General features: G+C 46.4%; 1 protein-coding gene across 2 annotated transcripts in view; it reads left to right on the top strand.

Annotated features, from left to right (window-relative positions):
* The window catches only part of erbb4b (erb-b2 receptor tyrosine kinase 4b), a 336,220-nt gene that overhangs the window by 188,391 nt on the left and 130,413 nt on the right, over window positions 1-17,416 (top strand). For both annotated transcript variants that reach the window (XM_078286220.1, XM_071923131.2), the window contains exon 3: window positions 5,752-5,938. In XM_078286220.1, coding sequence (XP_078142346.1) covers window positions 5,752-5,938 — 187 coding nt within the window. The remainder of the gene's footprint in view (window positions 1-5,751; window positions 5,939-17,416) is intronic.

Raw genomic sequence — 17,416 nt, 5'->3', positions numbered from 1 at the left:
CTGTTCATACTTAAACATTTCTTGAAAAGTGACAATGCCAAAACATGGACATGTATTCTGTTTGTTTTAGCAAATGCACGGAAAAGCAAATCTAAATAGCCAATCACATTTTTCCACTGACCTGTCTGTCTCTGGCACAATGAAATGAAGCATACAGTTACCATCTAACTTTAATTCATGTCTTTACAACTGGCATATAAGTGATTTGTTGAACGTCGAACACTCTCGTGTATCTTATGTGTCAGTGCCCACAAGTAAGTAGATACAAATAGATGTTGCCACTCTTATCTCAACAGGTGGAGAATAATTTTCTGGAGTGCTGCTGGTAGACTGTTGCTGTTGCTAGACTCAATTGCTGCTAAGAGGTGGAAAGCTGCTTCTGTGGTGTGAATGGGGCGCTTTTCGCCAGAAGAAGGCCTTGATTTGAGATGTCTGGATGTCAGTCGGTATCCATCGGCTGTGTCTTCGCAGCCGGCTCCTATTTATAGTCGTCCTTGTCGGACTGGAAGCCTCGGCCGGCCATAACTGAATCAGCTGGATCGACGCTGGGTTTCTGTGTTGATAGACAGTAGATGTATGGCTGCACAAGCCCACACATGCATATAAACACGCAACCACACACACCTAAGCATATACAGGGGGTGGAAAGAAGCGACAGAAAGAACACATGAAAAGGGATTAACTAAATCAACAATTGCAAAAGCAGCTGCACGGCCGAGTCGTATTAAGTTGAATTCTAATTAGCAGTATGTGTCAGCTTCAGTCACCACTTTTATATGTGAGTTTTCAAAGCAACATAAGGCGACTAACAGAGTTCCAAAGAGGCCAAACAGTTGGTGCCTGAACTGCCGGGGGATCAGTCACAAAAACTGAAAAATGACTTAATATGGCAAAGGGAATAGTTCAAGAATCATATAACAGCTTTCCCAGAAGGATCGAGCGTGTTCTGAAGGCAATAGTTGTCCCCGCTCCTTATTGGGTACTTGATATCCATATATTATTAGGTGTTACCACGCTGTCTCCCCGTTCAGCTCGTTCCCTCTGTATTTGAGCATCGCGGTATTTTCTGGCAAACGACGCGCGCGCCTTACAGGCCTTTCTCGTCAACACGTCTGACAAGCAGACCGCCGCGCTGTCGCAGCCGATGAGACTCAAGCGGCGGCCGAACACGACACGCCGCCTCGGCCTCGCGTGATGTACGCACCGTGAGCGTGACTTCTCAAAGTCACCCCCCCGTTCCCGCCCGTCTCGTTAGCAAGCGGTGACCGTCCCGGATCTCAAAACAAACGCTAGAAACCCGCTTGAAGTTCGACATGCGTCAAACGATTCCTGTTCTGTTTTTATTTGGTTTCACCTCATTTAAATCTGCAGCGAAAACCCCGAGCGGAAACGGCGTTCCTAGAAAGAGGCTGGCATTGACCCACCGTAGAGGCGAGGGAAGGACATGGAGCACCAACAAAGAGGCTTCAAACACGCTTTATTTTATTTTTTTACCATTTTCAACAAAGACTGTCTAATCTCACCTGAGAATTCCTTTGTACAGGAACATACACACACACACACAAACAGGTTTGTTTCATGAGAGCCGAGTTGATAAGGCACAGAAGAGATTTTTTTTTCTTTCCTTTTTTATTGACTTCAAAGATGAACCATCATCATCTTGTCCAAGCAATAAAGGAAGCTTAAGATGCATGCGCATACATACACACACACACACACACACACACACACACACACATACCCATACACACATACACACACACAGATCAAAGGCAGCATCAACTCTAGGTGTTTGAAGTGGCTCCTGTTTGCTTTGAGCTACTCCACAGGGATTGGGTGGGAGGGTGAAGGGGGGGGGGGGGGGGGGATACTTTTGGCACCTTAAAGCAAAGCACGGTGGCTGCTGTGTGTATGATGTCATCGACCCACCCTTGAGGGGAAGACCCACAAATCCCATCTGTAAAGGCTGTAAAATATTACACACACACACACAGTGATGATGTGAGCGAGCTGAGGGAAATTCCTCCTCTCGGTTATTTCACAACGGAATCGGAAATGTTCCTCTACATTCAAAACGGAGGGTAAACGCACATATAGAAACGAATTAATGGCAAAACAGTAGCGACGCCTTCGCTTTTCCAAAACGCCACAATTAACAGCACTGTCTCCAGCCGGCTGTCAGTCAAGCCGCCGCGGTTGATCTCTTCCCCGAAAACTCCAGGAGGATTTGCACCGTTCTACTTTGGTAGACGCTCCATCCGGAATTCCGTCTCCTGTATATGGAAATAGAGGATCGGGGCTTAGTGATGCAAGCGCCCCCCCCCCCCCCCCCCCCCCGACACACACACCCTTAAGCCCTCCCCACCCCCTCCGCCCCTTCAGCGTGCCCCTGTGTATTCGCCTTCAATGGCCGGGGCCCTCCGGAGCACGTCGACACGCCTCAATATGTATGGAAATGAGAGTCAATCATGCTAACGTGTGTTCCGTCATTTCAAACATGCTAATGGTGTAATTTTACCCCAACTCCCCCCCGCCCCTCACCCCCCTCCGACAGTTCACCTCTCCTCATACCCTTCGCTGTCTCTCGCTCTCTCTCTCTCTCTCTCTCTCTCTCTCTCTCTCTCTCCCTCCCTGAACTGGAACAGGTGGGGTTTTAATTATGCATTAAAATATACGCAGACCCACTCCGATCCACTTGACTGAGCCCCTCCTCCTACGATGTATCCCTCCCTCTTTCTCTCCCTCTCTATCCTCCCTCTCCTTCTTCCCTCCGTTGACTCTACCCCAAGCCCTCCCTCCCCTCCCCTCCCTCCCTCTTTCAGAAGTTGGGGATTGAAGGACTCGATTTCAAAACTGGGCACGTCTCGGCGACTCAAGTGAGGGTTTTGTTCCGCTGGCACACTTCCGTTCACAAACGCTCCGGCTTGGGGAGGAGGGAGGAGGGAGAAATCCCTGTTAATCTAGTGAATCTGGCTCTCTCTCTCTCTCTCTCTCTCTCTCTCTCTCTCTCTCTCTTTCGTTCACTCTTTCTGGGACTTTGACACACTGATCTCTCTGGAGGCATGTGGGGGGGGGGGGGGGGTTATGCAGTTCATTCCACATGTGTTAAAAAAGTCTAGCATTCTTCTATCCAAGCAACACCAGTTATCAAAATAATACTGTACACTTCTCTGATTCTGCGAAGGAAATGCAAAAAGGGCTGATTGAGGCATTGCACATGCCTGTTTGAATCTGGGTTGATAGCACTGCAACATCTATCTCACCGTGGGAGACGACATAAACAAAGCCTGAATTAGAATGGAAAATAAGGACGGAGAGCATTAAAACTTTGGTTTGAGCATGAGAAGGTAGATTCACTGTCACCATTGTCCCATTACACCTAGACCAAGAAGGTGGAGGGGCTATTTTTGCTAGGAGAAAACCAGGACAACATCGGGTCATGTTGTTATATTTAGCAGGTAATTTACTGGTCTAATTGTGCTGTAGCTAAATAGAGGAGGTCATGCAAATGACTCAGTATAACGTTTAGTGCTGGCACACATGAAGATGAAATGTGCCATTGCAAAGCCAGTCATGGTTTTATCATAACCAGTAACATATCCATAACACAAGTGTGGGCTCAAGTTATTACCATCACTTTTGAATATGAGTTTTCAACACTATTCCCATAGGGGTTTGCATGTGTGTTAATGCCTGTGCATCATTTTTCTCCAGGTGTCTGTCTCCCTGAAGTGGGCACACTGTGTAGTTGGCCTGCACCAGTGGTGGGGTGTGCTTGTTTTGTTGATCGGTGTTTAATGAAAGTGACCACGAGGGGCAGGTTTGCCCATTAGCTCAGCAAGGGACTGTAAACACTACAAGTTGTTTCCCTTTTTTTCCACGCGGTTCATTATTGAACAAACAATCTGGGGAGAAAAGAAGAACAGTGTGTACCTGCCATCTTCTCCCTCCCTCGCTCGGTTTCCCTCTGCACAGGCTGCACTTTGGAAAGTATCGATTTGGTGGCTTGAAAATAACAAACTAGCAGGCGAGCAAGTGTGGGGAATAAAAAGGCTTAGAAAAGGTTAAAAAAAGCACCCATGAAGCGAGCCCCCTGAATTAAATATGAGCTAGTATATGCCTAAATTAAATTAGCTGGAGTACTTTGCAGACAATGCTGTGTACCATCTTCCACACTTTTATTCTCCCTCCTTGTTCCCCCTTCCCTTTATTATTTCCCCTGTTTGTGGAGGTTGCTAAATAAGTAAGATGCTTGGTGTGGTAGCAAGAAAGGGTTCTTGCAGGTGGGGAGGTGGGCACGTTATAGCAGGGTCACTCGCCTACCCAGCCTTGGAGCTCCGTGGTCGTATTGGAGGGTGAGGCAGACCTTCTAAACCCCAGCAGGGTGTTACAGTGTGAGTCATCCAACAGACCGCTGTTCTTGGCTAATCAAAAAACGATGGAAGTGTGTGATGGCACGCCGCTGGCCCAGGCTCGTCTCTCGCCCTGTGAGAGGTTATGGAATAGACGCACATCAATGGCACAGATGTACACACACATGCATACACACAAAGAACCACTACATATTGTGCAGTAATGCATGCACACATATGACATAGACAAATGGACATGCATGCATAGCAATAATGCATCGATGTCTGCTCTTCAGTACCCACCCATACCCTTCTCTAAATGTTAGAATATTGTTTTTTTACCTACACAAAGTAGCTAACTGATCTCCTTTCCCAACTAGTTTGTCAGTTTCTAAACAGGTTAACACATGCACACACACACACACACAATATGAATCTCCACCCATCCACGCAAATGCACACGGACAGACCAGACCGGTCCATCCGTGACTATTAATGGTAATCAGTGGGGTAATGATGACGGAGCTGTGACTGCTTCTTACTTACTGGTAGCTGATGGCCATGTCCTCTGACAGCTGTCAGCCGCCATGGCAACGCCGCCAGGGCCCTCCTTAGGACTTATTTCAGCTCAGTGCATCAGCTGTGACGGCACTTCACACACAGGCCTGTTGATTATCAGCATCAGCGGGCCGGCGTGGAAAGACTTCTCCGTCCGCCTGTCTGCTAATGACAGCCACCACGATGGCGGATGACGGGGGGAAGAGGACACGGCCTGTCACTTTGATTCACGCGGCGGCGGCTCCGACCGGGTGGCCGCTCGCCAAAGTCTCAACAGTCGTTATATCCCCTCCTAAATGACATTTAAAGTGTGAAGCGATGGCTGTCCTTGTGGCTCAGTCACCCCGGGCCGGGCCCCGGACTCGAGCGCTGAACCCCGTGCCAAGTTTTGCGGCGAGGTTGCGAGCCCTGGAGCGAATTCTCCTTGCTCAGATGCTCCGGAACAACTGACTGACATGGTTGAATGTCTTGAATGTGACCTTGATGATGGATGCTGTCAATGATCTAATATGTGTCTGTGATTTTCTTTCTTTTTCTTTCTTTCTTCTCTGCTGCATTCTCTGTCTGTGTCTCTCTCTGCCCTCACGCTCTCTAATCAGTTCAATTCAATGGATGCTTTATTGGCGTGACACAGCTATTCCATACATTACCAAAGCAGAAGGGGGACAAAATGAATTACATTTTCTACAGAACAATAACAATCCCAGAAGAGCAGATTAGCTTCCCTACCGTGTTATTATTTATTCAGCATCGCTGCCCATTTCCCTTAGCTTGACAGCGGTCAACACGATTTGCAGCTGAATTGCACACTGACTCTTCTCGCCACTCCTTCTCTCCGCAGTCTATCCGGGAGGTAACGGGGTACGTGCTGGTGGCCCTGAACCAGTTCGACTACCTGCCGCTGGAGAACCTGAGGATTATCCGAGGGACCAAGCTGTACGAGGACCGCTACTCCCTCGCCGTCTTCCTCAACTACCGGCGCGACGGCAACTTCGGCCTGCGCCAGTTGGGACTGAAAAACCTCACAGGTGAACGTCTGAAATTTGCCTGTCGGTGTTTGGTTATTGACCTTTGTCTGTAGGTGTTTGTCTTTGGGGTGTTTGTTGAGTATCTTCACACCTTTTGAGCAAGCCAATCCATGCTGAACTGATCTGTGCTCTCCTGGCCAGGTTGCTGATGGATCTGTAAACAGGTGCTTGTTGAGTGGAAGCTGCTTGAGATTCTCACCCCAGTCTATCATCCTCCACTTATCATCTGATGTTTTCTGTCAGTCAGGTTGTCAAGTCTGCAGCTGACAAGTAACGCACTTAAACATGGTGTTATGCTAATTCCAGACAAATAAGTCTTCTCCTTGTGCGGATGTTTGAAGTGGATGAATCGCCCCAGTTCCCTCTCTCTATCTCCGGCTACAAAAGGCAGTTCTGACATTGGTTCTTGGTCTCCTCGCAGTACCGAGCATACAGTATTGCTGTACGCTGTGTTAAAAACCTCATCGTTTTGCTTTGATAGCGAAGCACATTGCTCAGCATGAGTATTGACAAAACTTCCCAGAATCAATTAGGGGGTATCTCTGTTCTCAATCTTTTATGAAGCTCTGACATTTTTCAACCCGCAGTTGAGTCAGAAAATGACTGCAATCAGCGCGGCGATGTGGGCCTGGTTACGAGGGAACAGGACGTGATGGTCAGAAGCAAATGTTCTGATATTTTGAAAGCTATTTCTGGAACTTTTTATTGACTTTACCGAGAGGTAGTTAACAGCTAAAGGGGGGGGGGGGTTTAAATGAATGCTTCACAGATTCTCTCCCTGAAACTTCATTACTCACTTCACTCACTTCATTATTCTGCCTCAAATTGCTATCCTTGGAGTCGGCGAAGACAATAAAGGGTGTTGTTCAAATTGAATTCGGCAGCGATCAGATCTTCCTTGACTTACCAGTGAGTCTTAGCTGTTAAGCCGTCAATAGTTCTGCTTTACCCACGCAGAGTTGTCCCACCCTTTGTTTCTGAAAGGATGCTATTGGCAACAATAAGTCAATGTCGCTTTGACTATATCCAACTATAAGCTGGTGAGGATATACCTGGAATTACTGAGAAAATACCAACAAATGGCAAGTGATTCAGGGACCGCTTCCAGGCAAATGTATGCACACACACACACACAGAAAATATATGCTTGCGAAATATACTTGCAAAGAGAGGAGTTTAATGCACAAGTGATAATTGGACATTGTAGTTGCTTCCTCCTGGTTTAAGGCAAATTTGAGATCTTAATCGCTCTTTTACCCACACATGGGACCAAAATAGGCCTAGCCTAAGTACGACTGTTACTGTAATGATAATTTAGCCTCTCACACGGATCTGATGCCGTCTCGCCGAGCTGTGAAGCGCTTTTATCTCCTCTGTCATTTCCATCCATCGCTCACCCTTGTGCGCAAAGTATTCTCGTCTGATTCTCACCCCGCTCAGCATTCAAGCCGAGCCCGTTTCTTCACAAGTTAGAGGAGGGAGTGAGCGTGAGCGCCGATAAATACTAAGTAGCAAAACACGTTTTCTGCGTGGGCGGCCCTGCTTCTTTATGAAGAGTGCAACCTTACTCTTCTGGGTTTCCTCCGGGCACCGTGACCCCGAGGTCAGCCGGAGACGAAGCTCTTGACTTGCAAATAAGATGTAGAGCTTTTCCACCGCAGGGCTAAGTGGGGTACAACACGAGATCAGAGGCATTACTTGTTCATTCTGAAGCTAAAGCCCACCTCACAGATCTTCTTTGTCAGTGATAAACACAGAGAGCAGCAAATAATTTGTGTGTTGGTGAATAATAATGAGAGCAGTGATATCGGTGAGTCCTGGTCTGCCCTTTGGTCTGCCCTTTTGGCCCTGCCCATGGTGAAAACCCTGCTAATGTTTTCTCTTTTTTTTTTTCTTCCTCTGGTGCAATCATAACAGAAATTATGTTTTCCCCGTTACCTCAGCCTTCTACACACAAGCGTCGGTGGGTTTAACGATTTAACAGTTAGCGCAATAGAACGCCATGCATGTCACCAGCGATGAGGGACGCCAGTGAAGTGTGTTTAGCATTGGCTTTCGCTGCACATTTCTCTATCAGGCTAAGCTACCAGCGCCAACACACTGTACTGCAGGCGCACGGAGGCTGTTTCTCGCGCACATGAACTTGTTTCCACTCAGCGGCGCATTGGAAGCAATATGCAAAGCATGACTCCAGCGATGACAAGGAAACATCGAGCAGGCAACATAAGAAAGACGGTGTCATCACTTTGTGCTGGATGTGTCAAGAATACCGTCTATACCGGGAGACTCGAATATATTCGCCGCGCTTTGTAGGGAGGAAGCATGGCAGCGAGTTTGTGTCTCCCCCCCTTTTCCAAACCCTCTTTCTAAATAATTCAGATCTCTCTCATTGTTCTCTTCCAACTGTTTCTTCCTGGTGATCCCCCAGAGTGGAGAGGAACAACACAGCCGTCCGCCGCTGGATGTGCAGCCATGTTCTGCCGTGTTATGTTCCATCTCGCATTCCTTCTGGTATGTCGCGCTATACTCTGGGAATTGCATTTGTCCACCACCACCAGCTTTTTTTTTTTTTTTTGCCAAGCCGGTCCTTTTCATTGTGGTGCCAAGTTGAGGCCAGCGCCGGGGGAGCCGAGGCTGGACGCGGCGAGAGTCAGGCTGCTGTTTGAAGTGCCATCCGTGGCCCGGAGCCACGAAGTGAAAGGGAAGTTGTGCAGAGCAGCCATGGCCTGAATCCGCTCTACTTCATCACTGCCTCGCTCGCTCACTCGCTCGCTCTCACCCCACTGTCTCTCACTCCTGCTAACAAGTCCAACAGAATTGAACAGAATAGAAAAGAGTGGCGTGCAGTACAATAGAGTGAAGTAGAGACAAATAGAGTACAGTAGAGTACGAAGCAGAGTAGAGAAGAATAGACTAGATTAGAGTAGAATAGAACAAAGTAGAATAGAATAGAGTACAGTACAATGCAGTTGAGTAGAACAGAAAAAGAGTACAGTACAGTAGAATAGAGTGGAATCCAGCACAGGAGTAGAATAGAATAGAGCAGAGCAGAATAGAATACAGTAGAGTAGAATAGAGCAGAGTACAGTAGGATAGAGCGGAGTAGAATAGAATAAAGTACAGTGGATTAGAGTAGACTGGAGTAGGGTAGAATAGAATACAGTAGAAGAGAGTAGAATAGAATATAGTACAGTACAGTGCAGTGGAGTAGAGCAGAACAGAGTAGAATATAATGAAGTAGAATATAATCGAATACAATAGAATAGAACAGTGCAGCGAAGTAGAGCAGAATAGAGTACAGTAGAGTATAACAGAGTGGAGTCCATCACAATAAAGCAGAACAGAATAGAATAGGGCAGAGTAGAGAAGAATAGAATAGAATACAATAGAATAAAATAGAGCAGAGTAGAATAGAACAGAATAGAAAGTGGAATGGAGTAGAGTACAATAGAGCAGAGTAGAATACAATAAAGTAGAGTGGAGTCGAGTGGAATAGAATAGAGTAGAACACATTCCAGTAGAACAGAGTGCAGTACAGTACAGTGAAGTAGAGCAGAATAGAGTACAGTTGAGTAGAATAGAGTAAATTAGAATAGAAAACAATACAGTAGAACAGAGCAGAGCAGAATAGAATAGTGTGGAATCCAATGAAGTAAAATTGCGTAGAATGGAATAGAATATAGTAAATTAGAATGGAAAACCATACATTAGATCAGAGTGGAATCGAGCAGAGCAGAGCAGAACAGAATAGTGTGGAATAAAATCAAGTAGAATAGAAATGTAGCTTTATTCAAGAGGGACCCAGACACACGGAGGCTGTCTCACATCACCGTCTTGTAGCCCAGATGGCCTGGATGGGCCAGAGACAAGTCAGTTGTGTCCCAGTTTGTTCTGTTGCAGTTGTCATCATCATCAGCGCGCGCCGCCGAGGGAGGAAATGAGGCCGCGGCGCCGGGACGGATCCACCTCTGCACATCACGCAGCACAGATCAGCACCCTTCCCCTCCTTCAGAGTGCTCCAGCGGCTCCCAAGGCCGGCCGTCTCATCCATTCCGAGGCCTTTGATGTCGCTGTCATATTAGTCCATCGTTTCTCCGCCAGCGGCTCCCGGGAGACATGTTAAAACGATCAATACAATCCATTAGCGACACATATACGAGGATAAAGCTTATTAACTACATAAGGGGCTAATGGAGAGGAGGCGCACACTGAGACCCTTTCAGCGCCGGGACCCGCCCGCGCTCGAGCTCGGGTCGAAATTCCCCGGGATGAAGTCAATTTTGCCGCTAATATATTGCGATATTGCACTTATTGATTTCTTCCGGAGCGCTCTCTGGGAGCTGTGAATGGACTCTCTGGGTTTTGAGGGGGAGGGGTGGGGCAGGGGGGTGGGTGGGGGTTGGGTCTGTGGCAGAGCAGGGATAGGACTCCCTTCGATGCACCTTTCAATCAAGCTTAGCTTAGTTATCCTCATGAATATGAAACACGAGGCGCACTCTGAGAGCTCAAGCTGGGAAAAAGTTGAGGGATGGTGTGTGTGTGTGTGTGTGTGTGTGTGTGTGTGCGTGCGTGTGTGTGTGCGTGTGTGTGCATGGGTGTAAAGAAGTGAATATGAAACGTAAAAGACTCTTAGCCTAAGAGTGGAAAGTTAGGGGGATAGCGTGTGTGTGTGTGTGTGCAAGTGAATATGAAGCACAGTTATCAGAAGTTGGGAAAAGTTGAGGGATGGCGTGTGTTTGTATGTGTCTATGTGTGTGTTTGTGTGTGCGCAAGTGTGTGTAGAAGTGAATTTGAAAAGTAAAACACACTCTTACCTAGTGTAAGTGTGTGTGTGTGAACATGAAACATAAAACACTGTCTTAGATGAAGCAGGGGAAAGTGTGTGTGCCTGTAGAAGTGAATATGAAAAAAGTGCATTCTTACCTGAAATAAGGGAATTTTGAAGGATTGTGTGTGTGTGTGTGTGTGTGTGTGTGTGTGTGATGCAGTCAGAGCGCCTGTGTTTCTATCCTCCTTTCTCTGTCTTCCGTCCAACCTGATCACCTCCACGTCATCACTTAACCTCCTGATCTCTGCCAAGAGAAAGCAGAGGCAAAAAAACTCCAAACGAGTGCTAATTTCTACCTCTCTCTCCCCGCAGCCGAGTGTCAAAAAAAGGTTAAACGCAGCCGCTTCCTGACATTTCCGACGCTCCCGCCGTCTATTTTTTGACGCCGCGGCGACCAGCGGCGCGCCGTTTCCCGCCTATGCAAACAGTTTCCCAGCTTCCCGTCTGGAGTCGCGTGAACCCCGGGCAGCCTCTGTGCTTTCGCATGGTAATTACAGCCTGCTGCCCCGGCAAAATAATAACAGCCTCAATAAGGAGCACAACACAGATGAGCGTTCCGATTTAACACCCCCCCCCCCCCCACCCCACCCCCCCCCACTCTCCCTTTTTCTCATTTCATCCTGTCTCATTTTTTTTCGATTTGTTTGGTGTTGTTGATCCATTTTTCTAACCGCCCGGCGCCTGTACCGCGTCTGTCCAAAACGAAGCATCCAATCTGAGGCCCCATCTGCTGAATGATCCTCTCTCGTCGCACGCATGTACACAAGCCTGCGTCTTACGCCAAGGCGATATCCACTCTTTCATGGCCCATCTGCTCTCTCTTTATCTATCCCATTTTCTGTCTTTTCTTCGCTCTCTTTGCCCCTCTCTCTCTCTCTGTCTCTCTCTCTCTCTCTCTCTCTCTGGCTTTCGGTCTCTCCACATCTATCAGTCGGTTGTCTCGATTTTTCGCGCCGCTGCCTTTTGCGGAGACGCGTGCGACGTAACGCCTGCGCCGGCTTGTACTACACCCGCCGTGCGCGACGCCCGCTTGAGCGCATGCGATCTCCCGCCGGGAGTCGGCAGGCGTATTCTCCGTAGCCCGTCGCATTTGTTCAAGGGGAAAATCTCGATGATCGTACATTAACTCCCGACCGGCGCGTGCTGTTCGGCGTCTCGTGGCGCCGCCGGCGGCGCGCAGGGGAGCCAGGGACGGGGCGGGACAAGGTGAAAGGGAAGGACGCAGCGAGTCAGTGTCTTCCCCCCAAGACAAGAGGGCACGGGGGGGGGAGGGCATAAAATTGCTGCTTCCTCCTGATAGGATCCCCCAGACTTCCATTCACTGTCTAACTACAAGGAGAAAAGAAAGAGTGATCCCCCCCACAGGAGGCAGGCGAGATTGGTTCTGCGCACGTCGCCGGCATTCAGTCGAGCCTCTCGCCTGGCAGCCCGCAGACCTCAGGTCTCCTCCAATTGTGTGTCTAATTGATTACTTCCCATGCAATTACTCCCGTGTCACACTCAATATTTCAGCGCTCCAGGAAGGGGGCAAGAGGGACTTTCTTTTTGAAGGACAACATTCATATTGTCACATTTGCGAGCCCTAACGTGGATCGTGAGGAGGCACATGTTAAACTGAAGTCCGGAACGGGCCATCAGTGACGGTCGGTGTTAATTGATTGCGCTGTAATGCCACTGTGCGATAGCGATAGTGACACTATTAGAGTAGATAGCCGGTCTTTCGGGGCAGGGGAACAGCAGGGCCGCATTTCTTAAAAAGTTTCTATTAGCTGTGGGTTTATCTTTGTGCCACTGTAACTGAATGAAGCTAACAAGGTGCTACACCATGTATTTGCATGCTTTCAGTTACATGCTTGGTATTTTCAGACTTTTGGCTAACCTGGATGAAGAGTAATGTTTCCTCCCATATTTTATTACATGTCAAAAAACAAAAGACAAAGTCATAACCCAGGTCTGCAGACATTGTTTCAGGCTCAAAGATCCTGTTTTGGGGGGTTTTTATTCACTGTGTTTTTCCGGCGCAGGTCCATCCAACCATGTCGGTCACAACACGGCCTTCTGGGTGCAGTGTTGCCTTTTCCTGCTGTTATTTTTTTTATTTTTTTTTTGTTCTCCACTGTTTAATAATGCTATGTTTGAGATTTCATAAGCAGAAAATAACAGTGCTTTATGAAATATTAATGGACAACAACAGCACAACCTGCCCTGAGAAAAGAAAAATAATAATACAAAATCAGTACATGGGTCCTTGCCAATTAAAAACATATCTGTGTGTGTTTGTGTGTTTGTGTGTGTGTGTGTTGCATATATTAATTTATTGGACTCTGGATCTGCAGCACATTAAAGTTTTTCAAAAGTCCCCTGTGTCTGACCAGACTCTCTTTTCCCATTAGTGTTACAAGACTTGAGTTTAAACAACCATTAGGCACAATATGTAATAATATCACCTTACAGTATGTCTATGACATGTTTTTCCCTAAAACACTGCCAGACAAGCCTTTGGAACCACCCTGACACAGCAGAAACCTATGAGACCAAGTAGCTTTTAATAAAACCATTGTGCGGAATGAAAAATAGGGTGGGAAACCAAAAAGAAAAAAAGAAAATGTCCTTTAAAAAATCAAGACTTTTTTTGATGGCATGTGGAGAAGTGGGAGGTAGATAATAATTACACTAAGATCAAATGGAGCGGCTGCTGCTCATACTATTAAAGCAGCCTAACAGTCCTGGATAGACGCCCTGTGGTGGAGCCCGGATTCCATATTATGATAATTATGAATTAAGAAAGGGAAGGATGAAAACACATCTCCTGGCTTTGCTCCAACCAGTAGAAAGTGCCTTATAGCATACTTTCAATACCTACTTCTTCATGCCATTGATTAAAAATAAGAGGGAAGCAGATAACGCATCTCGACTGCTCTTTGATCCTGAAACACAGGGGGTTTAATACCAAAGTTGGGGCACACAGATGACGGCTGCATGCGATGGCCCATAATTGTTTCTGTTGAGTTAAAAGCTGCCCTGTTTTCCTAGCATGCTATTCCTATGACATGTCATGCAATTACAGAGCTATCATCCAATTTTCCCCGGAAATGGAAGTAAACCAGAAAATGTTTTGCTGAAGCCACTTGCCCAAGAGACAGCTAGGGGCCTTCTTCACCAACACCTCTGGTCTTTGACATTTCGAATGCATGTGAGGAAAACACTGGATGCTCGGACGTTATAGAGGTGCTATGGAACAGAGTGGTTTCAGAAATTGTTCAGAAATAAAGTAGCACTCACCCCCATTTTAGTTAATGAACAGTACTTCTAACGAGATGTGTGTATTTACCCATTTCTGTACTTGTTTGTGCTTTTTTTTTTACATGCATTTTTTGGACCATGCTTATGTGTGTTTGTGCTAGTATGTTTATGCTTGCAAGCGTGTTTGTGTGTGCATTCATGTGTTTGCGCACTTGCATACATCCGTGCAATTGCGCTTGGATTCATGCGTGTTTGTCTGTGTGTGCAGAGTAAAGCCGAGCACTGGGTTCATTGTCCACTGAATAATTCACATTGCCCTGGCTCACGATTGCTGCAGGGACCGGCCTACAAAGACTCTCACTATCCTTGCTGATTAGAAACATCACCCAACCCGAGTCTTCCTCTCTCACCTCCGCCTCACCTTTTTGCCAACCAGAATCCAGAATCTTGCCTAAACATGCCTACGTACCCCTCCGCTAACAGTTTTACCTTCCAAACTGAATGTCTCCAGCGTCTGGAAGTGAGAGCTGACTTTCACCTCATTAAAAGTTAAAGCGGGCGTGCGAGGAATTTTAATGTCAATTAATAATCAAAACACAGGCCTCTCTCTCTCTCTCTCTCTCTCTCTCTCTCTCTCTCTCTTTCTCCCACATTCCCATCCCCCCGGGCTATGGTTTAGATGAGGCTAAGAGCTGCCATGATGTAGATGTAAAACTGGTTCAGAGACCAGTAGGACTCTATTCACTTAGTTGAAACCTCTGCTGAATTGTACCCTGTTGTTCTGGCATTTGGCTGGAGGGTGTCGGTGTGTGTGTGTGTGTGCGTCTGCTTGAGTATGTGTGCCGGTGATGTACTTTGCTCCATATGTTGCATAAAATATCATGTTTTTCCCCAACCACTTGACCATGTCTGAAGTCTGTGTTTGCTTGCAATCTGCTCCAGGTTGGCGGAAAACAAACAGGGCCGCTCCACTGTACAGGCTGTGCCAAGCTTCTAACATTCCATTTCTATATAGAGGGCCCACAGAGATGTTAGCGCAATACTCAGAGGGCCGAGCCAATTATTGCAGCCACGCCACAAGCCTTTGGATGGGGGGAATGTGTGAGATGTTAGGGGGAGTAAGGGGGCAGAGGACGGCTGATTGATGATGGATCATGCCTTAAAGGGAATGTTCACAGTTTTTAGAAGCTTATCCTAATGAACGCTAATCAAGCCCCCTCTTAAAAAGAAGGTTAAGCATCTATAGAAACTGATTAATTAAGCCTTCTCTTAAGGCTATGCTAGTGCAATGCAGTGGTCTGTCCATCACTCTCAAAAATAGTGTTTCATTCCATTACACTATACCGAGTCCTATCTTCTGAAATGTTACAATTTTAAAATGAAATGTGTTAAAAGATAGCTACCAATTAAAGAAATAAAATAAACAAAATGGTGGCATGGATACTACAAGTAGTACTACTACTGCTGCTATACTACTACTACTACTACTGCTGATGTACTACTGCTACTGCTAGCCTTCTGCTACTAAAGTACTACTACTGCTACTAATGTACTACTGCTACTGCTAGCCTTCTGCTACTAAAGTACTACTACTGCTACTAATGTACTACTGCTACTGCTAGCCTTCTGCTACTAAAGTACTACTACTGCTACTAATGTACTACTGCTACTGCTAGCCTTCTGCTACTAAAGTACTACTACTGCTACTAATGTACTACTGCTACTGCTAGCCTTCTGCTACTAAAGTACTACTACTGCTACTAATGTACTACTGCTACTGCTAGCCTTCTGCTACTAAAGTACTACTACTGCTACTAATGTACTACTGCTACTGCTAGCCTTCTGCTACTAAAGTACTACTACTGCTACTAATGTACTACTGCTACTGCTAGCCTACTGCTATCTTACCCACACATATCTTATCCACCAAAATCTAGGACCTTTGACCACAATTCACAACCATGTCTGACATGGATTATAGATGATGTTTGCACTGTTCCAATGTGTTTAGAAATCATTTGGCTAGCTAGCTGTAGCTTGCAAAGAATTGTAGTTAGCTATAAAACTAGTTGCTGTATGCATAACCGTCCCACATCGAGCATTTGTTGTTGTAAAGCCTGTACAAAAAAGCCCTACATTGAATGAAAATGATAAAATATTTCCACTGTGAAAGTAATTGCCATGAATGCACCGCAGGTCTGCACAGAATGTGAGCTTGTTTGATAACTCATGCTGTTAGCACTGTCAACATGGCTTTGCAGCAGCACACACCATGCACCCGGCTCTTGTCCTCAAAATATTGCAGATGACATATGAACTGGATACACACGCGCACGCACACACACACACACACACACACACACACACACACACACACACACACACAAAAGGCTTCATTGGCCCTTTTGCCCTTTGGAATTTATTGAGCTTGAATCCTTTCCTTGATCTCCAACATCTACACGCTCCCCTCTCTATTTTTGCCAAGTCTCTCATAAGTCTGAATAGAAAATCAAAACACACACTCGCTATGATTGTCATTTTCAACAGTGAATTCAGATCAGCTGCTGTCATCGTGGTTTCACTGTGTCAGTGTATGGCTATGCAGCCCTGGCAGGCAGTGCTTACTGTGATTCTGAAGGCCAGACTGTGTTTCAGACAGGTCTTTGATGTCAGAGACACCCTGCACCCCGCTCAGAGGAGCAGCAAAATGAGTGGCAGAGCAAATAAAATAGAAGTTGACTGGCAGCCCACTTGGTCTCAAAGGCCACTGAGGAAAATGTCACTTTTTATCAACTTTGTTATGAGGCTTTAAATGGACACCTGCAGACTTTGAATGATGAAAGGTTCCACTGTTGAAGAAGTGAGGTGTTTAACGTGACTGTAAAAAAGAATATGATACAGCGGTAAGAGAGACTGTCACAGTTTTGATCAGGGGCATCAATTCACTAAAATTTAATATATGGCCCCCCTGCATCTAATATCATTTGCCAACAAAACTTCAAACCTGCTTATATCAACTGAATTTTAGGGGACAAGTGGAACAATGACTCACTGTGATAAATTATTAGATGCTTAGGCGTAGGTATGGCAAGTGTCACACTTTACCCAGTTGTCCAAGGTTTTGATCCTCCAAAACAACCAGTATTCATCCCTGCCAAAATATTTATTACATTACTATTAATTACAGTGTGTGTTCATTGGTGCTCAGTTGTCTGGAGTGTCCTAAAAAAAGATTCTAGATCACAGACGCTTTAAATGGCCATGCACTATTGAGGCTTGCTCTCCTTGAGTTTGAATGAAGCAGTCCATGTTCCTGAAACAAACTTAATCACCCCCCCCCACCCCACCCCCCTCCCCACACTCAACCGCACAAACACACACATCACCCACCCCGTCTCCGACTCCTC

Source organism: Centroberyx gerrardi, chromosome 10, assembly GCF_048128805.1.
Source record: "Centroberyx gerrardi isolate f3 chromosome 10, fCenGer3.hap1.cur.20231027, whole genome shotgun sequence".
In the NCBI taxonomy this organism is placed as follows: Eukaryota; Metazoa; Chordata; class Actinopteri; order Beryciformes; family Berycidae; genus Centroberyx; species Centroberyx gerrardi.
Note: the sequence above shows the minus strand (reverse complement) of the source record. Positions and strands in the feature narration are given on the sequence as shown.